Source organism: Buteo buteo, chromosome 16 (genome assembly GCF_964188355.1).
Source record: "Buteo buteo chromosome 16, bButBut1.hap1.1, whole genome shotgun sequence".
NCBI classification, from domain to species: domain Eukaryota; kingdom Metazoa; phylum Chordata; class Aves; order Accipitriformes; family Accipitridae; genus Buteo; species Buteo buteo.
In genome coordinates, this window is record NC_134186.1 from 31,413,683 (window position 1) to 31,438,825 (window position 25,143).

Here is a 25,143-nt window from a genome sequence, read left to right on the forward strand (position 1 = left end):
GGGGGGGGGGGGCCGAGGCTGGGCGGGGCCACCTGCTAGGGAGGGGGCGGCAGAAGCCAGGCCCCGGGCGAAGGGCTCGGCCCCAGAGCAGGGCTGTGCCGGGGGAGCGTGGGGGCCCGGTCCCGCGGCCCCCCCCCCCCGTCCTTCCGCAGTGCGCAGCGCCGATTCGCGTGTGCGTTTCCTCCGCCCCCCCATCGCGGGGTGGCACGCTCCGCGCACGCGTCCTTCCACACCGAGGAGCCGCCTGTGCACACGCCCCTCAGTGACGCATGCGCGCCCCCGGCCTCCCCGCCTCCCTCCTGAGGCGCATGCGCGTCGGCCTTTCCGGGCGGTTCCCCGTGCGGCGGCCAATGAGGAGCGGCGGCGGGGGCGCGCGCGGCCGGCGGGCGGTGCGCAGGCGCGGCCGTGACGTCGTGCCGAGCCGCCGAGCGCGGCGACGGTTGGTGCTCGGGAGCGTTGGTCGCGCGCTCGCGGCCTCCCGCCCGCCGCCGGTGAGTCACGTGGGCCGCGAGCCCTCCCCGGTCCTCTCGCCCCTCGCCCGGCCCGCCGCCCACCTCCTCCTCCTCCTCCCGCAGGCACCGGCTCCGCCACGCAGGCCCGGCCGCCCCCCCACCCCCCTCCGCCGGCCGGTCTCCCGGGGCCCCCGGCCGCCTGCTCGCCGCCGGCCTAGCCAGCCCCCGCGGCTCCCTCCCGTGTGCCGCCGCCCCCGTGCGCGGCTCGGGCCGTGCCCCGGTTTCCCCCGCGCCGTGCTCGCCCGGGGACCCCGGCGGCCAGCCTCCTGCTCGGGCCCCCCCCCCCCCCCGCCCGCCTCCGGCGCCCCGGTGGGGCTGCGGTCGCGGGGACCGGCCCCTTCCCGGCCCGCCCCGCGGAGGGAGGGCTCAGCCGCCGAGCACCCCCGCTGGCCTATCCCTCCGGCCGCCCCTCGGGCGTCCCCGGTGAGGGTGCCCGCCCCCACCCTCCCCGCCGCAGCGCCGTTCCGCACGGCCGCCCCTGCCTGACGGCCCCGGTTACCGCCTGGACAGGAGCGCCGCTTCCTCTGCCCCCAGCTGGCGCGTCCTGCTGGGCCCCGCCTGCCCCGGTCCCTGCTCCTCTCCTGAAGCCCCGCGTCCCTGCGCCCGTTCCTTCGAGGAAGCCTGTCCTGGGAGGGTGGGGGTTGCCCTAGGCCGGGGGGAGCTGGGGGCGAGTGTCCGGGCGGCGGGAGTCGGGGTGCGGGGCTGGGAGGGGAGAAGGGCCCCGAGGATTATGGCCGCTCCCACACAGGCGTGGGGCACGAGCATGCCTAAACGGGGCTCATCTCCACGGTGGTCTGCATCAGGCGCGCCCCCCGAGACAGGCAGAGGGTGCAGCCGTGCTCCTTCGGCCTCGGCATGCGTTGCTTTTGCTTTGCAGCGCTGTGCCTCTCGTGCCCCAGCTGGCAGCATGCAGCTCCCTCCTGCCTGGGCAGGTGGAACAGTGGTGGCCTGCAGCAGGGAACTTTCATCTGGACACATTTGCTCTCCTGTACCTGGGACTGTCCCCCGTGCCGCTGAGAAAATCTTAATAATTTTGTTTTTTGAAAGCCTGCTGTCTGAATGCATGCGCTTTGACTCTCATGAACTGCCGAGGACCAGAAGTTAAACCCCTGCTTTCCAGCCACAGAGTCCTGTCCCACGCCTCCAAAGTGTAATTCCTCCTCAATGCGTGTTTCCGCGTTGTGTTCCCCGGTTTTGGCAGTGTCATGGGTTGCATTGGCAGCTGTTCAGCTGACCTCTCCTCAGAAGTCCCGAATTCTAAATAATAAACCCAAATTATTGCACCTCTGTTTTTGGTCACATCTCCTCAAGATGAGATGAAAACCCTGGCATTCCACCCCCCTTCATCTCCCTGATTCGGGAGTTGATCAGCTGCTCTTGCATTCCTTTTGCGGCCTCCCTGGGAAGCAGTTTCCCCAAGATCTGCTGGCTTTTTCTCTGGCACGGATCTGAATTTGGGTGTTTAGCGAGGCAGGCTTTTCTGTACTGATGTTGGGGGGTGGGGGTATAAAATACGACTAGAGCCTTGTCTGGATCAAAACAAGGAGAGTTGATCTTAGAGCGTCTTAGTGGGCTTAATCTAATTATCACCTTCGCTACCTCCAGTTGAAGCAGCGGTTGTTCTTTAGCAGAGTGCTTTATTCCTGTTGGTTTCTGAGGTACGAGCCCCGACTGGAGCTGGAGAAGGTGGTAATTAGGTGGAGCTGATGGGGTCCAATGGAAGACCTTTTAACTCCTGTTTTAGAGGCTCATTTGGGGACATTTATGTCTGTTGCTGTGTCCGTTGTTTCCATCACCGACTGTTGCATCTCATAACGCAATGGCAAGAGGGTGGACTTGTTCCTCCCTCGCTGCGGTCCATAGAGTGAGACACTGCTCCGATGGATGAGATGTTGTTCTTCCCTGCTTTGTCTATAAAATGGGGCTAATCCCATGTACACCAGTGAGACGGGCAGAGGAAGGAGGACAGGAGTGGTGTGAGCCAGGCCAGGAGATAAGCACTGCGTGGATGCCAGCCTTCTCGCTGTTATCTGCAATAAAATATTTGTTTATTTTCTGTATCTTATTCTCCTTGAAAAACCTGTACATCTAACTGTGGAGAGAAGTGCAGTTATGTGGGATGTGGGCCATTTCACCTGAAGCCAGGAGGAGGGCCATGGAAGCCTAACTCTGGCCAGGTTTACAAACTTCTCTGCAGAGCAGAAGTGTCTGATACACGTTGCTGTGCATCCTCCTTTTGAATTAAAAGCAGGAAAGTGTCACCAAATTATCTCCTTGAGGTAGGGTCTCCTCGTTATGTAGAGCGCTGAGTGCAGTAAGGCCTGAATTCTGTGTTACTGTGGTGCGGGTAATAAGAAAATCGTCTCCTATGGGGAGGCCCTGTGGCTTCATGTTGCGGCAGGAGCCTCGGCTTTTACCTTTCCCCATGACATCCAGCTGTCTGATGCTGATGGCTTTGCCTTTTAGTTTGTAGTCTGCATCTCAGCAGTTGATGTCCAGTCCTGTTGTCTGGGCTGAAAAAATCCTCCTTTGACTTCTCGCTGTCCGGGTTCTGTCCAGGACCCCCAGCAGCAGAGGGTTGCTGGCTGGAGCTTGTTTCTGATCTCATCGGTACCTCTCCATGCTGGAGGACGGTGAGGGTGGCAGAGAGAAGTGGTGTTCTCGTGTTGGTGGTCTGCAGCACGAGACGCTTGGTCTGGTTCAGTTGTGTTGCTGGCTGGCAGGTTGAAGAACACTTTTGCTCTCTCTGCTGATTTAGAGTCTTAAATCTCAGCAGTAGATGATGTGCAATGTCAAAACTAGCAGAGAGAGCCTGTGGAGGGAGAAAAGGGGTGTTCTTGATCTCTGGCTGGTCTTCTTGCTTGGGCTCAGTGGTGAGAGGTCAGGGGTGCTGAGGCTGAGGACAGCAGCAAGCTTTGGAACAGGCTTCTCCATGTAACTCCGGGGTGTAGTTAATCAAAACAAAGTGGGAACAGGTAAAGCACATCCTGTCTTGTGCGATCCTGGATCTGCCCTGTCTGGGAGTTGCCTCACATGGAAGGAATTGTTTGTCTGTTTGACCTGCACCATGGAAACTCAGCTGGTTTGGGGTAGGTAGGTAGGTAGCTGTGGTTCGCAGTGAAGTGACGCACGTTTAGGAACCACTAACTGAGAGTGAACTCTCTCCTCCCTGTGCCATTATGCTCCTGTCCCTGGGCGGTGGTGAAAGGCGGCATGTTTAAGGGAAGCTTGTAATGTTGATGTGTGTGTTTCCTCCTTCCAGGGGTTGAGGAGTTGCAGTGGTTATCGACAGTGATTGAAATAAGGAAGGGAGTGCTGTGAGCTTGGTTACACGTGTTTTTCCCAACCCAGCAAAGGTGGGGAGAGCCCAGTGAAGCGTGTTTTCATGTCCTGCCTGATGCTTCAGAAAGATTGAGCCACAAAGCACCCAGCTCTTCAGGCTGTGTCTGGGTAGATTGCTAGAGAAGGCAGTGAGAAGAGGGCTTGTAGCAGACCGTGGAAAGCATGGTAGGAAGGAAAGGAGGAGGACAGGGCTTCAAGAAGCAAGTGCTGGAAGAAGAGGAAATTGGAGTGAGACTTTACAGGGCCTTAACAGAAGAAAAGGAGACTTAGGCTGAAAGAAATGGAAGGTGGCAACAGTCGTACTTGCAAATGTCCTGAGGGGAGGAATTGAAGATTAAAGGAAGTCCCCAGAAATGGAGATGAGGGAACATAGAAGCAGCCTCTCGTGTGAGTGGAGGGAAACGCTTAAGACTGGGGAAGTGTGCTCTGGAGGTGGCTGAGGAGAGCAGAGCTGGGAAAATACTCTGAAAAGGGGGTGCTAGGATTGGAAAAACAGGTGGAATTCCCAAGGGAGAGGGGAAGGGGAGACGCCGGTGACACACGTGCTCAGTAGAGTTTGATTTGGGGAGGAAGGAGTAGGGCTGAGTTGAGGGCAGGTCCAGAGAAGCTGGAAAGGAGGAGTTGCTGGGCTGGAATTGGCAGAGGGAAAGGAATTGGAGGCAGGAGTGGAGCCCGTATGTGCCTCAGGTAAGCGAGACGAGCTGGGGACTCTTTCGAGCAGGGAAGTCTGTGAGTGGCCTTTGTGGATGGGGACAAAGTGGCCAGAGAGACAAAGGGTTTGGAAAGAAGGTAGAGGGAAAGGAGGGGTTGATAGACTGGAGGTAGACAGGTTGCAGGGCTGCAGAAGGGGAAGGCTAGGGAATAATCGGTGTGATATTTGGGAGAATTGGTGTGAACGTGGCCTGAATCACCATAATCTGTAGGAAGTCTGGGTGGATTTTGCTTGTTTCTCCTGGATGCCAGGGTAAACAACATGGATAGTCAGGGTGAGGTAAGCCATGTAGTTTAGCCCAAAGAAAAGAGAAAAAGATACCTTGAAGTTCGCACAGCAGAGATCCTGGCACACCGTGCCATGCTGCACCCTCAGTGGCTTCAGCAACCTGGATGTTCCCAACCGTGGGAGGATGGGACTGGTTCCCTTGTGGTCAGGACATGCAGGCATCCTGGCCTTGGCTTCCCTCTCTCAGCTCAGGTGCTCGGCGGGCAGCAGGCTGTGCTTCCACAGCACGGGTCTGCCTGGGCCTTTCTGTGAGGGTGGCCTCTGCAGCAGGGCTGGGGCCGACGGGCTCTGGAGAGGCTCAGCATGCCATGGGGCTTGAGGAGGGAGTCTCTGAGCTGCGTGGTGGCTCTGGGATTCAGGCAGGATGGGCTCAGCAGCCTTTCACAGGTTTGATGAGTTGTGGAGTTATTCTTGGGCAAAGGCGGCAAGGAGCTGGGGATTATATTTGCATTGCATCTCGCTTGGGTGTCACTAATGACAGCACTTGGGATTTCTCCCCCACGCGTAGTGCTTGTTCAGGTAGACTGTCCCATGAGCAATTATCTCGACTCGTACGTTCTTTATTTGATGAGGAGCTCGCTCCTGCGCTGCCTGATGTTCATTTCCGTACTGCGCTGAGGTGGCACGCAGACCTTTGCAAAGGCACAGTGTGCCACATCACCCCACGTGAAGGGCTGGAGCACTTAAATTCGTGCTCCCGTCTTCAAGTGGAACAGCTGAGGTGGAACCGAGCAGGACCTGCTTGGGGTGGTTGCTTGGACTCCAACCTTTGAGGGAAGGACCTTGCCCTGATCGAGGAGGACACTGATTGTGCTGTGCGAGGACAGGGGTGAAGATGATCTCTGGAGGAGGAACATCACAGGAAAAAAACTCCTTCATTTGGCAGTATCTGTTTGAGTTTGAGGTGTGGCTTTGTTTTCATGGCGGAGCCTTTCAAAGGGCTGGAGTGTTCTGTTACAGCAGAGGAGCATGTTAGCAGATTGCTTCTGCTAAAGTAATTAGCAGTGATGTCATCTTTAAACTTCCGAATAACCTATCCCTAGAACTGCTGTCCGCCTGTATTGCAGCAGCTAGCTCAGATGACAAGCACTTCCCTCCTTGGGTGATGGCACAGCAGGGCTCATCTTTGTGGGGTGTCAGGCTTTTCCCCGAATCCTGTGTGTTGGGGCTTGTGCTCAAAGCTCGGTATCATATTTGGTGGGGGGGTAGAGCGAGGCTGGGGAGTTGCTGCTCTCCAGGGAGCTCTGCGCCTGCTGGGGAAAACAACTGTTTTCTCTGTTGTTACTCTTAAAACTCGCCACGGTCGAGAGCTGCTACCAGGTGAAACCAGAGCTTTCCCCAGCCGGCTCACAAGCATCAGTCCAGCATTTCCTCTTGGTCGCAAGGGCAAAAAAACTTGGTTTGAGAAGGTTGAGCTTCGTTTCTGCATAGGAAGAGCTGCTCTGCAGTGGGAGCGGTTTCTTCATTAGTCAGCCAAAGTGACTGACGCCTTGTTTTGTGACTGAACCGATTTAATTGTAATACATTCTTGTCATTAAATGTGCCTTTAATTTTGTGCTGCAGTTCTCTCAACCTTCACAAGTGTTTAGTCAGCACTAGATATTTTCCTGTCCACCCTGAAGAAAAAAAACTTTGAGAGGCAGAAGAGGAGAAAACTGGAAAGAGAAAGCAAACAAGTCATTAGGGCTCTGTACTTGGACCTGCAGTGCAAGGGAGGCCTCGCGACAAAACAAGGAGGCAGCAAAGTGGAGAACGGGTGACAAATCGAGGAGCGGTTGCTGTGACAGTAATAATCGGTGCAATATAATCAGAGTCTAGCTCATCCCTGAGCTGCGATGGGCTCTTGGGTGTGTGGAGTTTGGGACAGGTTGGTGCCTCCTGCTTCCATTTCCAGAAAGGTTTGGTTTTCCACATTTTCTGTGGCGTGCCCTCCTGCATCCTCATGATCAGCCAAGGGTGGCATGTTCCCAAGGGCACCCTAAAAATATTAGGGCTACCTAGTGAGAACCCAGCTCTCCTTCATCCAGAGCTACGAGTACCTCCTCCCGTCAAGGCACTAGTGTTTTCCACAGGCCTCTCCCGTCTCCTACCCTCCGGGGGAAGGGGACAAGATTCCTGGTTGTCTTTTCCTCCTGCGGTCTCCACCCTCATATTAAGTCTCCAAGCCTCTGATCAGGCCCCTCACCTAAGGGGAGCAGGCATTCTCTAGCATTTGGACTCGAGCTATAACTGCAGAAGGGCGTTGGGCAAGAGGTTGTAGGGTCCCTCATCTTATTCAGGGCTCAGCTTGGATTTCTCAGGTGTTTTTAGATGGGTTAGGTGACTTGGCTTTCTCTGCAGCAAATGCCGCAGGGCCTTGGGGTGGGAAGGGAGATAGGAGGCTGTGGCTGGGCTCCCTTGGCTAATCACAGACTGCATGGGGTGGTCATTACTCCAGTTTTGCAGATGTGGAAAGGGACGCTGATGTTAGGTGATAGAACTGGGACTACAGCGTCAATCTGTGTCAGAGCTGGGCTTGGAGATCGGCATCTTACTTGCCGATCGGGACTTGCCAACAGGATTTTAAATCTATCAGGCACTGTTTCCATCTTCCACTAAATGCCTGCTCCCTGACCTGGGAAGCTCGGTGTTACTTCAAGTGAGTGTTTTTACATGACTGTGTCTCTTCTCTTGCCTTGTTAATTTTTTTAATTTTTTTTTCCTAGGTGTGGTGTGGCGTACCAGGTGCCAAGTTTTAATGATTTTACGTAGTTTTTTTAAAAGACGAAAGGATTAATGAAGAAGAATTTTAGTGAAGGAAGGGGAGGAAAAAAATGGAACAGTTTGGAACAAACTGAGATCTTCCCCCGCACAGCTTGGGCCATGGCTGAGACAGACCTATTCAGCACCGTTTTCACCATCAGTTGTCTTCTGGGGTTGTAAAAGCGCTCCCTGAAAGCTCCCCTCCAGATCTCTCCATTACCCTACCCTGTGCCACTTGGAAATGGTTGCCACAGAAAAGATTTAATGAAATTCCTGTCAATTCCCAACCACCGAGTGCATACTAAGCCCGTGGAAAGGCCTGGGGGCTCAGGAGAAAGGAACAAGTAGGAAGAGGACAAAAACACACAATCTGCTGAACCTTCCCCTCCCACCCCCCTTGCAAAGAAAGGATTTACAGCTCAACCTTGCGCCAGCTGTTCTTCGGCTTTAACAGTCAAGAGAGAAATAAATAAAATTAAACGTCCACCGCCAGCCAGCCAGTCCCGGATCCTGGTGAAATCAGGGAGAGTGTTTCTGTGACCCCCTTCAGCGAGAGGGAGGAGGCAGGGGCAGTGGCACAGCAGTGCTGTGAGGAAGCTGGGCAGATTGCTTGCGAGACAACCCCCTCCTCCCGTGCAGCAACCGGAGGGGGCTGCAGCATATCAGAGGGCAGGCTAAAAAGGAGAAGTGGCTTCCTCAAGACTCCTGGAGTGGCTTTTTTGCAAGAAGTTTACCAATATCTTGCTCTTTCCCAGGGTGCTTGCTGAGTGGGAAGGTGCGCTCAGCTCCTCACCTCGCACATCGTGCTCATCCCCTTGCCTGAACCTGGAAGGCTTCCTTTTCCCTTGGATCCTGGTTGCCAGTGTCAGCCGTGTGGGGACCTCCTTTCTGCAGGCTGTTGCCCGACAGAGGGAAGCTTGTAAGGGCTCTCGGCATTCCCGCCCTAGCGGCTGTTTCAAATCCAAATCCAGTTCTCGGTTCTGAATTTTTAATGTTTTTAAACCTCCTTCCCTGTGCCCACAAACTCTTGCAGGGCAGAGCATAGCGAGGACTCCTCTCCTGGGCCTCGCACTCCAGAGACCGCCGTGGACTTCTCCGGACTGTCCACTCCGGTCAGAGCTCGCCCTGGGAGCAAGCGCAGAGACTGGGTAGCAGTTTGCCCCCGTCCCTCTCCCCTCCCCTTCTCGTCTTGCTCTGACTCCCGCTGGGCCTGGGCTATGCTGCGGGGCGGATCCCCCACCACAGCTCCAACATGCCAGCAGCATCTGGAAAGAGATTCAAACCCAGCAAATACGTCCCGGTCTCAGCTGCTGCCATCTTCCTAGTGGGAGCCACCACCCTCTTCTTTGCCTTCACGTGAGTCCCAGCTACTCAACCAAAGAGTGGGGAGGGCGAAGGGAGACCTGGGGACCCAGCCCCCTCTGTGCGGTGCCGTGAGGTTGGGGGGGCAGAGACTGCAGGGGGGTTATCTGGGAGAGGAGCTGTGACTTCTTGCCAGACTAAAGGGGGGCATATAGTGCTCCGGGTGCTAAAGGATGGACGATGGAGCAGCACTGCAGTCCATCGGAGCAGTTCAGCCTCAGCCAGACCCATTTCACTCAGTTTTCCTCTGAGGTGAGCGAGAGGAAGCGGGGCATGGTGGATGCCAGCGAGGCACCTTGCCACTGCTCGGCTCCAGTTCCTGGCAGCCACTCCTCTCTTGTCTTTGGGTCTTTGCACAACTCGCTTGTCTCGCTGGCAACTCTCTCACAGGTCAGCCAAGCTGGGAATTAGTTTGTGACCTGTAGGTGGAAAATGGCAGAGCTAATTTTCTCCTTTGGAGTTACGTGAAGTGGTTTCGTGGACTGGGGCAGGCTCCGTGTTATTTTTAGAGTTTTGTAACTGATTTGTGAGCCACAAAGGAAAGTTCAAGGAGAAGTACTCTGACCCCTGCATGGATCTCTCACTGCTGTTGATGTCAGCCTTGCCCTGAGGAAACAAGGGTTTGGTATCTCTGGAGACGACCTGAAGGAGGTGGCCTGCCAGCAGGTCACTGGGGCCTGAGGCAGACGCCTGTGTTGGCCTTGGAGCCGGTGGGGAAAAGCCAGGGTGTAAAATGGTACCAGTTGCTGGAGAGTGCCAGACTGTACCAGAGGGATCTCCCTGGGCTCGGAGAGGGGTAGGGCTGCTGCTCACGTTAACATTTTCCCTTCCTGGGTGACAAACAGCTTATTAACACTCGCTCAGGGCCGAGCTGAGCCAGTTCTGGGTCAGTGGCAGGTGGGGAGGCAGGACCTCAGGGTGCTGAGGCAGCTGCTGAGCTGCTGTGCCGGCGCTGAGCCCCTGGCAGGGAGCTGCCTGTGTCGAGGCAGCGTGTGCTGGGCAGGAATGCTGGAGCACGGCAGCCAGGACTGGCTGCCAAATCCTGCAGTGTGTTCCTGGGACTGGGGTCTGAGAGGGGATGTGTTTTGGGGGGACAGCAGAGAGATCTGTAGATAAGACAGGTGTTTCTTTGTGCTCATACGTTGGAGGCCTTGATGGTGTCTCCATGCAAAGGGTTTGGGATTGTTCTGGCAATCTGGAGATGTGCCAGCTGCTGGCCTGGGGGGTGCAGGCAGCCACTGTCCCAGGCAGGGGAGAGGAAGGCAGTGGGTGACTGCTGCCTGCATCCCCTCAAGCAGGGTGCCTGTTGAGCGGCTCCCTCCAGCCAGCCGGCTGCCCTCAGCTCTGCTTTGCCTCTTGAGCATCCCTCCTTTCCTCCTCCTGCCCACCAGTTACTCCTCCTCCTGCCCCAGCACAGCAGAGGGGCAGAGCACGTGCTGGTCTGAAGGTGGGCGGCCCACAGCCTCAGCGGTGTGCTCTGTCCTTCCAGCTCTCTCCAGGGAGGCAGGAGATGAGCCCAGTTCCCTTTTTCCTCCCTGCATAATTGACTGTTCCTCTTTGCTGCCAGCTGCCCCTGGCAGGGTCCTGCCTGGGCAGAGAGGGAGGTGCACCCCCTGCTCCCAGGGAGCCTCTCCCGCTCCCTGGGGTGGCTTGCTCTTGCAGGGCACCTTTCATTGTGCCCTGGTGAGAGCTTTCCCCGCTGAGGGGTTTTACCGCTGGTGCTGGGCTAGCGGGGTCGTGGGGATGAGCCAGAGCTGTGGGAGGCAGCTCCTCGTTGGAGGCAGAAGGGCCAGACGTGAGGGCTGCTGCCGCTCCCTGGGATGGAGCCATCGGTGGCTGGAAGGTCACCGCAGCTTTAACGCCTGGCAACAACCGGGCAATAAAAGAGTAATTTGACGACTAAAGGACAGAGCCAGTTTGATTCACTCCTTCCAGCGATGGGAGGCAGCTGGTGGTGTCGCTCAGCAGCGAGCAGCAGTCCCCCCACCGAGACACAACGTTTATCAGGCCGGCCTTGCTGACAGCTCTGAGGCTCAAAGTTTTGCTGCTTCAGGCTGTCAAACACTTGCAGCATGTTGCTGACCCTGTGCTACTGCTTCAGGGGGATGAAGGAGAAAAGGAGGGAGTGGGCAATGTCCTCTGAGCAGCTGGGCATGACACGCCATGATTTGGGGGGACAGGCGTGCCTCTGCTTCGTCATGGGGGGCTGCATGCTGCACTTTGGGGGGGGAATAGCAGGGCAGCCCTACCCCCCAAACCCAGTCCCTGCTGCTGCGGCCAAGCCTGCAGTACCTGGCTGTGAGCTATTGCAGCAGCTGGTAGGAGCCGCTTATCAGCGAGCGGCATGGTGCGAGGCATTGCTGGGAGCAGGTGCGGGTGCCGTGGAGCAGGTTTGTTCAGGAACACCTGGGCAGGGTCGCTTTAATTGTAGGTCAGTGGATGTTATTTAACCTACTTTAAAACATCAAATTAAATCACAAGCAGAGCGGCAAAGCACAGTGCACTTTCACACGGGTTGTTTGGTGGGGAGGGAATGGCGTTACTCCCTGGTGTTACAGTTCTCTTGGGGCAGTTTCCATCTGGCTGCTGGGATGGGGTGGAAGGGACATACAGACCCACAGCGAGGTTTGCCTCCTGCGTGATTACTGCTGTAGGATTGCTTCCTGTGGATCACTTTGCCCCCCTTCCCCACCTGGCGAAAGACAGGCAACACAGCTGTAAGCCTGCTGCCTGGCCACGCTCGATGCCGGCCACCGCCTGACACGGCATCAGGGTCCCCCTCTGCAGCACTTGCCGTCTCTGGCGTGCTTGCCACAGACCTGCTCAGGAGGGTTACGCTGTCAGCATCAGACCTGAAGCTGGCACTTTGGGAGGTGCAATGGAAGTTGTGAAGTTGGGGGGGCTCTGGGACACCTCCCATGGGGCCTCCTCCCAGGCAGAGAACAGCCAGGGCTCAGCACAGCTCTCTTGAAAGGCTCTGATTGTGTTATTTCTAATGTATCCACCAGACACCTTTTGGTCCATCCACACTGGCTCAGGATTTGTATCTCTGGGCCAAGAACTCTACTTAATTGATTAATTTCATGAGGAGATGCTGCAGAACATGTGGTAGTTGAAATGAGCTGAGGCTGATTGTGCTGGAGGGAGTGGGCAGCAGGAAGAGGGGATGTTCCCGTCCTCCCTCTGGAAGGAGTGGGGGTCTCTGACTTGCTGGGATCTCAAAGAGGTGCTACTTTAGGACCGAAATTCCCCCTTGGGGTCAGTTTGTCCATTTCTGCATCTCCCCCCTGGCCTATACTGGTCCCTGCTCCTCGTGCAGTTGGTGTTCAGCCTCTCCTTCCCCTTCGGAGGCAGGGAGCGCCTCCGAGCTGCCCTTAGCAGGGGCTCTCTGGATAGCGTGCTATCAGTTGGCCTCTTCCTTCCATTCGCCTCAACTCTTGCTCATGGCCACGGCTCAGCGTGGCTTTTGGGGCTGTATAAAAGCCTGCAAAGTATGAAGTGTTTCTTGCAATTAGGTGAATCTGTCCGCAAAACCTCTGACCCTGACTTTTCCTCCCATCCTTGCAGCTGGGAAGTCTGCGAGGGAACTGTGCCTGTTTGGGAAAGGAGCTCTCGCCTCTTCCAGCGTTAGTGGAGGAGAGAGGAAGGAGAGGCGTGAGGATGGGGATGCTGGGGTAGGATGCGGCAGTCCCTGGAGCCGGCGGTGCCTCTGGTACAGGGTGGCATGCACGCTCCTAGTTGAACCCAAACTTGTGTGACGGTCACGGCGAGCGGGGGTTGTGTTTGCAGCAAGGCCATCGAGAGAGCTGGAGAGAGAGGCCGCGAGTCCAGCCCTCCTGCGGCAGGTTGGCGAGGTGAGCCTAGCCCTGGCACAGCGCCGGCCCCTCCTCACTCGGTGGCGGGTCAGAGTCCAGGGGTACAGGCAGGGTGGGGAAGGTGTCCTCGGGGACGGCTTTCTTCCAGGAGAGGGCAGGGGACAAGGGGCCGCAGGGTGGCTTTGAGCCTGCGGAGGGGAGGAGAAGCCAGGCTGGGGAGTGACAGGCTTCTCCTGGTATGACTAGTGGCAAAAAGCCCGTCTTGGATCCAGATGTGACTCAGTTTGCCTGAGGTTCCCCGATTTCTCTTATGTGCTGCCAGAGACAAGTCTCGACAGCTCTTCTAGCAATGGGTGTGCTTCGCTTCCCAATCTGGAGAGGGAACTTGACAAGTTCCTTGGGACCCGTGTGGCCACGGTGGTGAGCACCTCCCTCCTCCTCCTCTGCGGAGCTGGAGCCCACACCCTCCGGCTGCTCCTGGTGTCAAGGCAAGGTCTGCAGCCCCGTGTTCTCCGTCTGGGGGAGCAAAAGGCAGGAACATGTCAGTGCTCCTGATAACAAGGTTTCCCCTTGGGGATCGGCAGCCACCCTTGCTCCCTGCACTGCAGAGGACAGTGTTCCCTCCCATGGGGTGGGGTTGATCTCAGGGAGGTGACTCCCCTGTGTTGGGGCCCACGAGCATGGATGCCAGTGGGTAGTTTGGCTCGAGTAACGTATGGTCTGTGTATTGTGAGGATTCCTGCTTCCCTCCCATGGTGTGGTGGGGTCTGTGGGTGTGGAGAGAGCTGGGAGGGTGGTAGGCAGTAGGCTGCCATGCTTGGGAGCTTTGGGGAGGGGAGGAGACCCATAGCATTGCGCTTGCAACCTGGGAGTGCTCAACCTGAGGCTATCCTTATAAGCTGCGGATCCTTGTGGTCCCTGGGGAGGGTCTTCTGCTTGCTTCTGGCCTGTGAAGTCCCACCCCGGGGTGGCTTTGCATCCCTGGCTGGTTGTTCAACATGTAAAGTTCACTCTGTGCAGAGCAGCCCCTGGCAGCTTGCCTGCCCGGTTGCACGCAGCTGGCAAGACCTGATAAGGACAGGGGTTGTAAGCTGGCCCTGAGGCACCACACCAGCTTCTCCGATTGATTCTCTTTTCTGAAGGCTGAAGATCAATCTTTCATCCACCTGCAGCATCTGGCTGGCAGGTTGGCTCTCACAGTAATCAGGGTCCTGCCCTTAGGGCTCACGGCCACTGAAAATGGAGACTGGAGGCTGGGTTTGGAAGACATGCTGCAGTGACCCCTCCACTCCGTCTGCAGCAGAACACGCAGCCCCCAGAGCAGAGCTGGAGAGATGGGAGGGATCGATGTCCCCAGGCAGGTCTCCTCCATTTGATCCATTGGCATTGGTTGCCCTTCTAAACCTGTGGCTGCATCCTTCTCAGTGCCACGGTGTCTGGAGTCTGCTGGTGCTCCCTTAGCTAAAGGGTCAGTCTTTCTCATACCTGGGGACCCGCTGTCCTGTCCCCTGGGAGCCATGCTTCTCCTTCCTGGGAAGGGCTCAGTGCCCAGACAACGCAGGAGCTGATGGGAGAGGTATTCCCTTCCCCCTGGAAGGCCAGTCCTTCCATCTCTGCCTGCCCCAGAGCTTTTCCTCTGTGCCAGCCCTTGCTGAGGCAGCTCAGTCCTTCCTCTGCCTTGCCAGGGTCTGTCTTTCGAGGATCTGGGCTGCATGTTTGGCTCAGCCTTGCTGTTGGCATTTCCCTTGTGCAGGGATGGCTGGCATGCAGTGGGTCTCCCTGGCTCCCCTCCATCCCTTTCAAGCAAAGATTTGGGCTGGGATTTCCCTTCCTAGAGAGATGAGCTCCTTGCTCAGGGTTTCTGGAAGGGCTTTTCCTACCTTTAAGGATCATCTGAGCCCCCCTGTCCCTCTTCCTCCAGCAGTCTCTCCTCTGCTGCTCTTAGCTCTGCAGCTCAGCAGAGAGCAGAGCTGGGGAGGCTCTTCTGGAGTTGGGGGGCTCAGCTCAGTGATTTGGAGTACTTGGCTCTGCCCGCCCTTGAGGCGAAGCGACATCGCAAATGGCCACCTTCCCCTTGGCACTGTGTCTGGTGCCCAGGGCAGGAGAGGAGAGAAACACCCCTCCAAAGGGGCTGCTGCCTTACGAGGGCAGAGAGCAGCCCTGTCGGGTACCTCAAAGACCAGGACAGCAGTGGTGATGAAGAGAGTTGGGGGCTAATGAAGCCACTTACCTCCTTGAAACCGCACCGCCAGCAAGGCCCCTGGCCCTGGAAGCTGTGGGGAATGGGCTGTTTGCCCCTTGCCCAGCTCTCCTTCAGCTGCTGGGTGAGTACCTGGGGGCTGTCAGCTCCATGCTGGCTCCCTGCCTTGCCAGCCTGCCCCGCGGCAAATACCAGTTTCCCTTCTGCGAGACTGGGAGGCTTTCTCGCCTTCATTTTCTGCAAACCACTTAAACCACTTGAGCATTTCTTGCCGGTGCTGTTTGGTGGGTGGCTGGGGGCAGCCCTGGCAGCAGCTTGGTGCTGGGGGTGGGTGGGATGAGCCCTCTCCCTGGGCACAGCCCGCCTGTCAGAGGGGAAGGGGAAGCTGAGCTAGGTGTGAGCTCCTTGCTCCTGGCGTGGCTTCCAGTCCCGTGGCAGCTCCCAGCGATGCCCGTCATACTGGGCTATCTGGGCTCGACTTGGCTAGTATTCTTCCCTTGCTCAGGTCTTGGCCTCGCGATGTCGTGTACATCCTGTACCTCTCTGGAGTCGCTCTCCGAGGGTTTTGGGACACAGATTGGAGAGGGCTCCTCCTCGCCAGCCCGTCCGTCCCAGCTGCGCTGGCGCCGCCCGCTCTGCAGAGAATCTGCCTGGCCAGCTTCCAAAGGAGACAGCAGGGCCGGCGCTCTTGGGAGGCAGAGCCGGCATGGCCAGTGCCATGCGGGTTGTAAAGGAGCTGCTCCCCACCCTGGAGGAGAGCTCTTGGTGAAATGCTGGGAGATGCTGTCCCAGATATGTGGAGGTGGGGAGGCATCGCCCAAGGTGCCCAGGAGGGCGAGGCTCCCACCCCAGCGAGGTGCTCGGGGGCTCCTGAGTAGCGTGGAGGAACAGGGTGGGGGTGTGGAAGAAGTTTTGGAGAAGACAGCTTGCAGGTGCAGCTCTGGTCTGGTGTGCAGGGCCAGGGTCTGGAGGTGCTGCTGAGGGTGAAGGCGCCAGGCCCCACTTCAGGTGAGGAGGAGGAAGAGTGTGCTGGCTGGCAGAGCAAGGCTTGGCTCCCCGTGCGCTCCTGCTAGCCAGATGTCTTGTAAAGTCAAGGGGGTTTGCCCTCCCACTCTCTTCTTGCCCTAATCGCTGTGCCTGGATGGGGACTGCCTTGCCCTTGGCCAGCGGAGGGCAGGTCCCGCTGCCACTTCCCACCCTCTCTGGGTGCTGGGAAGGGCCAGGGCATGGAGCTGTGCCTGGGTACGCCCTGCCCGCCTCTCCCTCCTCTGCTGCCAGGTGGGTGCCAAGGCAGGTGTGCCCGCTCCTCCAGCCCGGACCCGTCTTATCTCCTGGCCGCCACTTGCTTGGAGGCAGCCCTCTGCCTGGCACCATCCCCTGTCCCCTCACACACTGCCCTGTGTGGGAGGCTGCCCTGGACTGGGCTGAACTGGAGGCAGAGCCCTGGACCAAGGGCTCATTCCCAGCTGGAGCCTCACTGGGGCTCCCAGGGCTGCTGTGACAAGGACAGGGGCTGCCTCGCTGGCGATGGGACCTGGCGATGGGACCTGTCGCCCGGCTGAGTCACAGTGGGTGGTGGCGGAGGAGGGGACGGACCAGTGCCTGCCCCTTCACCTCTACCTGCTCGGGGGCTGTGGGGGATTACAGTGTGGGCACCATATGTCACTCTGCCCGTCGAGCCCTGCGCTCTGCCCCTCTCTGCTCCTGCTGCCTAAATCCATCTGCACTTATCGCTGCGGGAGGAAGAGAGGGACAGATGCTGTCCTAGATCTGCGGGATTAAACTCCCAGCAGCAAAGCAGATTAGGGTATTACGCTGGCGCCTCTGAGGGGGAAGCCCGCTGTCCTGAGCCCAGCCCGCCCGGGGCAGAGGAGAACAGTGGTGATTCCCTTGCTGTGCTGCCACGGGGCCCCTCGGCCAGGCCCACAGAGGAGCTGGGTGCTGGCTGGGGCAGGCTGGCACAGTGATGGGGTCCCCATGTGCCACCGGAGTTGTCTCCAGGCTGGGCTCCAGCTCCAGGATGTGAGGAGCAGGAGCAGCTCTGGAGGCACTGGAGCTGCTGCTCATTTTGCATCCCCTTGCAGGGTCCCCTCTGCCCACCATGCTGACTGGTGTAACACATGGAGGACGACGTTCAGGTTCCTAGTGGCCGGATTCCTCCCAGGCATCCCTTGTGCCATCGACCTGGCTCACCCCATTCTCACCACCGCCTGCGGTCGCTCCCAGTGGCAGCAGGGTCCTGCGCTGGCAGCGCCTGTGGGGCTGTGGGCGCAAGAGGGGTGTTTTTTGCTCTCTGATGATTTACCGGAGTGATTCCCACACCAGCCCCCCGCGGGTGCTCCCCCAGGGCTGGGGGTTAGGCTGGTCTGTGGAGGGTGCCCGAACACACCCTCGGTCAAGCTGGCCTGGGTGCAGCTCCAGTTTAGGTATGGAGGGCCCTGAGTGGGAGTAAAAGGAAGAGTTGATGGCAGGGAACCTCCCCAGCTGCCTGCCTGGGCAGGAGCCTGGAAATACAGCCCAAGAGCAGGGAACGTGGACTTCCCAGCCAGGCCACCACCGAGCATGGCAGGAATGGCTTACAGGGACAGCTGTGGGGCTCGGAAGGGGTGGTTAGCAGCCGCGCAGCCCTCGCTTCCTCTGAGGGCACCGTTGGAGCTCAGTGATGCCTGCCTGGGGCTGTGTGGGTTGTGGGGGGCAATGCAAGGGGCAGTGGGAAGCGCCAGAGGAGTGACCCGTGGGACAGGGCCTGGGTGTCTCACTGCTTTTGTGCCTGCAGGTGCCCAGGGCTCAGTCTGTACGTCTCCCCAGTCATTCCTGTCTACAATGCCGTTGTCTTCCTCTTCGTGCTGGCCAACTTCAGTATGGCCACCTTCATGGACCCAGGCATATTCCCACGAGGTGAGTCTGGGTCTGCTTGGGGAAGTGTCTCGGATAGAGCTACCTCCTTCTGCCCTTCCTCTGAGGTAAAGAGAATTACCTGATCCCAGAAGGCTTGAGGAAAGCCCTCCTTGCCCTGCCTGGTTGGGATCAGGTGGTGGCACACACCACAGGGACGGTAGCTCTGGGTTCAACACCCAGCCTGTAGGACCAGGTGGTGGAAGCAGGATAAATCCTGGCACCCTGTATCAGGTACCTGGGGCTCAGGTGGGTGTTGTGGTTTTGGGGCGGGGCCTGGGAGTGCCCCCCATCCTCTACCTGTATTTGGGGGTCCTTGCCCGGTCCCTGTGCCAGGTGAGATGGGCCTGGTGACAGAGGAGGGAGATGTTAGGCATCTCCAGCTCAGGAGGGCAGGAGGCTGGCTGGGCCCTGGTGTCGCCTTCTCCCACGCTCTGACACATGGCTATGCTGGGGTTTCCCCATCAGCTGAGGAGGACGAGGACAAAGAGGACGACTTCCGAGCTCCGCTTTACAAGACAGTGGAGATCAAGGGCATTCAGGTGCGCATGAAATGGTGTGCGACCTGCCGCTTCTACCGGCCACCACGCTGCTCCCACTGCAGCGTCTGTGACAACTGTGTGGAGGTGAGGAACTGCTGGGTCTTGATGCCTCTTCATTTCCACATAGAGTTTAATACACAGTGCAGGCAGGAAGGCCTGGCAGCCAAGTCCCTCACCGTGTCTTCTCCCTACCGACAGGAGTTTGACCATCACTGCCCCTGGGTCAACAACTGCATCGGGCGGCGCAATTACCGTTACTTCTTCCTCTTCTTGCTGTCGCTCACCACGCACATCATGGGAGTGTTTGGCTTCGGCCTTCTGTATGTCCTCTACCAGGTGGAGGAGCTCTCCGGCGTCCGCATGGCAGTCACGTATCCTCTGTGAGGCTGCAGGAGCGGGGCCGAGGAGGGAGGGCGTTGGTGGGGCTGGGGACAGTGTGCTGTGGAGCAGGGCTGCGGCTTTTCCTTAGCTGGCTGCTGATAGCATGGTGGTGATGTGTGTGGCCGGCTTATTCTTCATTCCCGTCGCTGGCCTTACGGGGTTCCATGTGGTGCTTGTGGCAAGGGGCCGTACTACCAACGAACAGGTATGCCTGCAGGGCTGATGTGGGGCTGCTGGCCCCTGCCAGGCCACATTTGGATATGTTTTGGGGCTCCCCGGGACCAGACAGACATGGACAGGCTGGATCGAGGCCAGGGAAGGCCACTGAGCTGGTCGGGGCCTAGAACACAAGATGTCTGTGAGGGGAGGCTGAGCACACCTCGTCTGTGCAGCCTGGAAATGGGGGATCTTTACTGCTGCTGTTAGGGGTGGCAGTAGAGAGGATGGAGCTGGGCAGGCTCTTCTCAGGAGAGCAAGAGGCGACAGGCATAACTTGAAATAAGGTAACTTCCAGTTAGATGCTAAGGAAAGACTTTTCCCTGTTGAGGGTAGTTGGATGCTGAGACAGGGACCTGGAAAAGGGGGAGTATCTCCAAGTATCTCCGACCTTGGAGATTGTCATGAGTGAGCTAGACAAACCCAGAGCAACCTGACCCAGCTGGCTGGACCAGAGACCCCCTGAGGTCCCTGCCCACCCCAGTACACTGCTATGATGCTCCTCATCCCACAGGTGACGGGCAAGTTCCGCGGTGGCGTCAACCCCTTCACCAATGGTTGCTGTAAAAACGTCAGCCGGGTCCTCTGCAGCTCCCCGGCCCCCAGGTGAGCCTGGCACAGCATGGTGCCCCCTCAGCCCTGCAATACCTGGGCAAACTGCCCCATCCCAAGCGCCAGGCCTTGACCTTCCTCCTGCCCCTCTCCCTAGGTACCTCGGGCGCCCAAAGGCTGAGCAGACGGTGCTGGTGAGACCCCCCTTCTTGCGGCCCGAGGTGTCAGACGGTCAGATCACTGTCAAGATCATGGACAACGGTATCCAGACAGAGCTGAAGAGGACGAAGGTGAGGAAGGTGGGGATTAGCGCTCCCTGCGTTGGGGCCCTCCATGGAGCCCAGGGGTGCAAGCCTGCATCTGTGAGTAAAGAACCGAGTGAGCCTTGTCACGTTCCCCATCCCCCCCGTGTCGTCTTGTTTTGTGTCCCCACGGGACGGAAACCATGTCCCTCCCATGCGGCAGTGACCACATGAGGCTTTGCACCCTCCATTGCCCTTCCCCATCCTGTCCTTCCCCCTCTCAGCATCCTTTGGAGGTCCCCCCTCCTCAGAACTTCCCAGCACGCACCGCCTTCAAGCGCTCAGTATGTTGGATGGCCCAGGAGGCAGCGAGAGCCCCATTAACGCCACTGCCCGTTCCCTGCCTGCCGAGGGGAGGGCTGAGGCCTTGGCACCCCTCTGATCCTCCCTCTGCGCTTTGTCTCTGCAGTCCAAAGGAAGCCTGGAGGTGACGGAGAGCCAGTCTGCTGATGCCGAACCGCCACCCCCACCTAAGCCAGACCTCAGCCGCTACACGGGCCTGAGGACACACTTAACCCTGGCCACCAATGAGGGTAAGGAAGGCACGCAGGGTCCCAGGCAGCCGCTGGGAGGGGAGCCCAGGGCTGTGCCAGGCAGACCAGAAGCCAGGGCCGTAGGCGGAACAGGCTGCAGGGCAGACCCGAAGCACATCAGCACCACCACATTGTGGGGCAGGACATGCCCACGTTTCCGGGCTGGTGTATGCGGCCCCTTGCACTTGGAGAAGCCTACGGGATGCTTACAGCCAGCTCTGCTCCATCGGAGAGGAGCAGGAGGCCAAGCCGAGACAGCATGGTGCTTGCCCAGAGCCCCTGTGAGCTGCGGTGGCCTACAACAGGCAGGCTTGCAGGCTGCCATGCTGCAGGCAGGCGCAGGAGCATCGCCGGGATGAAGGAGGCGAAGGAGTGGCAGGCCTGGTTTGGCAGCAGAGAGCACGTTTGAGGCAGCCTGCGTGACTTGCTTTCCCCGTTTCCCCGAGAGCCGGCAAAGCAGTGCTCGGAGCTGCCTGCGTGGGCTTGGCAAGAGAGGTGGGATGTGAAGGGCAGAGCTTGGAAGCAGCTGCTTCCCGCAGCAGGCTGGAGGCCTCTGCAGCTCTCCCCGTGCCCCCAGCTGGGGCACAGCACTGCCCAGCCCCGCTGCCTGGAGAAGGGCTGTGGCGTGTGTGTCAGTGTGGGGACCAGCCAGCAGGTCCATGGAGTGCCCGGGCACCCACTGACCCCTCCATGCAGCATGCACCCTGCTGACCCTGGGGCTGCTAAAGAAGTCTCCCAGCCGGGGCCGCTGCAGGGGCATGGAAGTGCCAGCCCCAAACACATTGCCACGGGGACACGTTTTCCATCCCGCTCCGTTTCATCCGCCCCTGGTGCGCCTCTCCTTGAGCCCATCCCTCTCTCCACCTCCGCCTCCCTGGTCTGTCTGCCCCAGGCTCAGAGCTGGTTCTTGGGAAGGGAGGGCAGGGCTCTGCATGGTGTTCCTTCCCCTCCACAGCCCTGGGGAGCCGCCACGTGTCTGAGCGTCTTTCTCTCTTCCCCTGCCTGCAGACAGCAGCTTGCTAGGCAAGGACAGCCCCCCGACTCCCACCATGTACAAGTACCGGCCCGGCTACAGCAGCAGCAGCAGCTCAGCGGCCTTGCCCCACTCCACCAGCGCCAAGGTAAGGCCGTGCCCACTGCTGCTTTCCTGAGGCCGGGCAAGGGGGGAACCCAGCCTTGAGGGGATGCCACCATGTTCCTGGCTGGGGGGAAGAGTTTGGGGTGGGTGTTGGGAGCTTTGCAGGTTCCCCATTTTTCTATGGGTGACTGATGTGTGTCTGCCCCTTAGCTGAGCCGAGTGAACAGCCTGAAGGAGCCCAACTCCATCTGTGAGAGCAGCCGCAAGCCTAGCTACCGCTCGGAGCCAAGCCTGGAGCCCGAGAGCTTCCGCTCGCCCACCTTCGGCAAGAGCTTTCACTTTGACCCTCTCTCCAGCGGCTCCCGCTCCTCCAGCCTCAAGTCGGCCCAGGGCACAGGCTTTGAGATGGGCCACCTCCAGTCCATCCGCTCGGAAGGCACCACCTCCACCTCCTACAAGAGCCTGGTGAACCAGACGCGCAATGGCAGCCTGTCGTACGACAGCCTGCTCACGCCCTCCGACAGCCCTGACTTCGAGTCGGTGCAGGCGGGCCCAGAGCCTGACCCGCCGGTGGGTTACACCTCACCCTTCCTCTCGGCCCGCATCGCCCAGCAGAGAGAGACCGACCTGCATGGCCGCTTTGCCAGCGCCGTATCCCCCAAGCACGCGCCGCCCCGCGAGCCCTCGCCCGTGCGCTATGACAATCTCTCCCGCCACATCGTGGCCTCCATTCAGGAGCGGGAGAAGCTGCTGCAGCAGCCACCGGCCCCGGGCAGGGAGGAGGACGTGGGGCTGGCGGACTCGGGCATCCAGTCAACGCCAGGCTCCAGCAATGCGCCCCGCACCAGCTCTTCCTCGGACGATTCAAAGCGCTCGCCCCTGGGCAAGAACCCGCTCACCCGCCCAGCCCCACCACGCTTCGGCAAGCCTGAGCCCCCCCAGGCGCTCCGGGTGCGCTCCCTGGGCTCACCCGACCAGCCTGCTGCCCCCCACCTGGGCAAATCTGTGTCTTACAGCAGCCAAAAACCAGCGTCTCAGGCCAGCGTCCCCGAGATGGAGGAGGTGGCCTTGCAACCCTTACTGGCACCAAAGTAAGTACCAGCACCGGCCACCTCGTGCAGAGGGGGGCCCTCACCCTGGAGGGAGCCAGCAGCCCATTGAACCTCCCCTCCCTGCTTGCTGCCCCCTCCAGCACTCTGTCCTCTGCACCAGCATCTGGGGGCAGCGAAACGCCCCTTGCTGGGGAGCGATGCTGCACCTAGCCTGGAGAAGGGTGAGAGAGAGATCCTCCTCCTTCTCCCAGAACAGAGCTGATGCCCCCCGCCCATGCCTCCCCGGGACACCCCATGGGCCTCTTGGGGAGCTGGAGTGGTGTGTGGGTGCTGGAGGTCCCCGGGGAGGAGCAGGGCTGTGGCTGTGCTGGATGCGGGACCCCTCCTGGGGGTGACAGCAGCCCCACAGCCCTGTCCTTCCCCCCACCCCATGCCCTCCCCCGGTGCCCTGCTCCTTCTCCCTCCTCACGCCCTGTGTCCGTCCTTCCTTCCCTCCCCAGGGACGAGGTGCAGATGAGAACAGCCTACAGCAAGTCCAATGGGCAGCCCAAGAGCCTGGGCTCAGCCCCCCCGGGTCCGGGGCAGGTGCCCCTCAGCAGCCCCACCCGTGGAGGAGTCAAGAAGGTCTCTGGCGTGGGGGGGACCACCTATGAGATCTCAGTATGAGGGGCAGAGCCGCTCGCCCCCTCACCACCTCCCCGGCTGGCAGCCTCTGGCCCCAGAGGGGCGTTCTGTGGCCGGACGCTCTGCGGACTCCAAGGAGAGCCGGACCGGGAGGAGACGGGCCAGCGGCCCCTACTGCTTTTCTCTTTCTCCACCCCTCCCCGGGACTTGGGGGGCTGACACACACCCGAGCGGGGCTGCTCTTCCTCCGCCTGCCGAGGACTGCTGCCGCCAGCCGCCCCAGCCGGGCGCGGGGGGTTTGGGGGCCGCATCCTGCAGCCTCCTGCCCCGGCACCATCTCGGCTGGGCCAGCCACTTGTGGGCCTTGTGCAATCAATCGCTCGCCTAGCGTGGTAGGAATGGATTGTTTTTAAACCAGAATACTTTTTTTTATTATTATTGTTACGGATTCTATTTTTTTTTCTCTTTCTGAGTTACCAGGTGTGTGTATATATAAATATCTATATATATAAATATAAATATTAAAAAAAAAAAGCAGAAATTATATATCTTACCCAGAGAGAGGAAGAAACTACCCCTTCCCTGCCCAGGGTGTGGGCCCCCACCTTGTCCTGGTCCCCAAAGGAGGGATGTGGGGCTGGGGCCACCTCCTGCATTCGTGGAATGAGCTGCGGCAGGCACCTGGTGTTGCCCTCCCACCCAAAGCGGGGCCAGCAGGGCCATGGGATGGCGGGTGCCCCACTGGGGTGCCCTGTCCCCCCACCAAGCCCCGTGGAAGGCCAAGGTGCTTTCAGCCGAGGACGCTCTGCTCCATGGTTCCTCGCTTGTGAAGCCTCCAGCCCTCCTTCCTGGGGCTGCTACCACCCAGGGAGGAGGAAGGGCCAAGGGGTAGCCACCCTCCCCACACACCTCCCCAAACCCCCGCAAGCTGGCACATGCAGGTGCTGGCTGGTGCGGAGAAACACTCACGGGCTCCAGCCTTTCCCCACTGGCAGTTTTTGCTCTTTTTATGTTTCCCCAGGGTTTGTGTTGGTTGGGGGGGCGGTGTTTGTTGTTTTTGTTGCTTTTTTATTTTTCTTTTTTTTTTTTTTAATGGGTCTGATAGGTTTTCTCACTGTCACGTGGTTGTTTTATTTCCATTTGGGGAAGAGGAAGGCCAGCGGGGTGCATCCCCATAAAGCAATATTTTCTCATCACATGCCAAAAAAAAAAAAAAAAAAAAAAAAATGCAGCCAAGGAGCTCAGTGCTCCCTGTCCCCCCCACCCCTGCCTGGGCAAACCACCCCATGCTGGGGCCCACAAAACTTCAGGCACTACTTGACTTTCTCTACGGCAATATCTCTCCCGTGGCCTCTGCACAGCCACACCATTGGTTTTTTTATTATTATTAGCCATTTTAAAAATGAGGAATAAAAGGATATTTAATGAGCCACCCTGGCAGGCATCTGTGTGTTTTGTTTAGCGTCCAGGGACAGAGGAGCCCCTGAAGGGCTCTGGTCCTTCAGAGTCTTGGCCTTCCCTCGCTCCTCTTGAGAGGGAGAGCAAAGGGGGCCCAAGCAGAGCTGAGCCTGGCCCCGTTTCGGGGAGGAATCTCCTCAGGGTGCTTTTGGGCAAACTCTGCTCCTAAAGAAGGTACCTTTTTTTTTTTCAGGGTGTGAGGAAAGCGGTTCTGGAGAAGGTGTCGCAGGGGCTGGTGAGGCTCAGGATCCTGCACAAGGTGCTGGGACCAAAGGAGGATCTTGGCATTGTGCCGTTGACTGCTGCTGGAGCTCCTGGGGCCTGCGACAGCAGCCCTGGGCACTCTGCCAGCAGCCACCTCTGTGCGGGGACACAGTGCCTCTCCAGGGTCACTCCCGTCCTTGCCAGGCCTGGGAGGTGCAGGGCAGAGGAGCACAGAGCCCCTCAACCCAGCCCAGCAGCCAAAGCCAAGGTAGGAGCCCACCTCAACCCTTCTTGGGGTGGGAGCTTGGCCACGATCCTCCATCCTAGGCCACA

General features: G+C 58.9%; 1 protein-coding gene across 6 annotated transcripts; it reads left to right on the forward strand.

Moving 5' to 3' along the window:
* The first annotated feature begins 395 nt into the window (after nucleotides 1-395).
* Nucleotides 396-24,580, forward strand: ZDHHC5 (zDHHC palmitoyltransferase 5). Of its 6 annotated transcripts, none has more exons than XM_075048614.1 (13): nucleotides 396-491; nucleotides 7,560-8,515; nucleotides 8,630-8,952; nucleotides 17,750-17,871; nucleotides 18,337-18,494; nucleotides 18,609-18,781; nucleotides 18,894-18,996; nucleotides 19,522-19,613; nucleotides 19,717-19,921; nucleotides 20,271-20,394; nucleotides 21,403-21,515; nucleotides 21,683-22,563; nucleotides 23,025-24,580. In XM_075048614.1, the coding sequence occupies exons 3-13, from the start codon at nucleotides 8,849-8,851 to the stop codon at nucleotides 23,188-23,190; spliced, it is 2,241 nt and encodes a 746-aa protein (XP_074904715.1). In that variant the 5' UTR covers nucleotides 396-491; nucleotides 7,560-8,515; nucleotides 8,630-8,848; the 3' UTR covers nucleotides 23,191-24,580. The 6 variants fall into 6 exon arrangements, with proteins under 6 accessions (XP_074904715.1, XP_074904717.1, XP_074904716.1 ...); XM_075048615.1 differs by having other exon boundaries at nucleotides 440-491; nucleotides 7,560-7,578; nucleotides 8,352-8,952; XM_075048616.1 differs by having other exon boundaries at nucleotides 7,560-8,952; nucleotides 19,717-19,849.
* Nucleotides 24,581-25,143: the final 563 nt, after the last annotated feature.

Bases quoted from the DNA above. Each gene is read 5' to 3' on its own strand.
- ZDHHC5 (XM_075048614.1), top strand. From the start codon at position 8,849: ATGCCAGCAGCATCTGGAAAGAGATTCAAACCCAGCAAATACGTCCCG. The intron at 17,872-18,336 runs GTGAGTCTGGGT...TTTCCCCATCAG, and splicing joins CCCAGGCATATTCCCACGAG to CTGAGGAGGACGAGGACAAA. The intron at 18,495-18,608 runs GTGAGGAACTGC...CCCTACCGACAG, and splicing joins TCTGTGACAACTGTGTGGAG to GAGTTTGACCATCACTGCCC.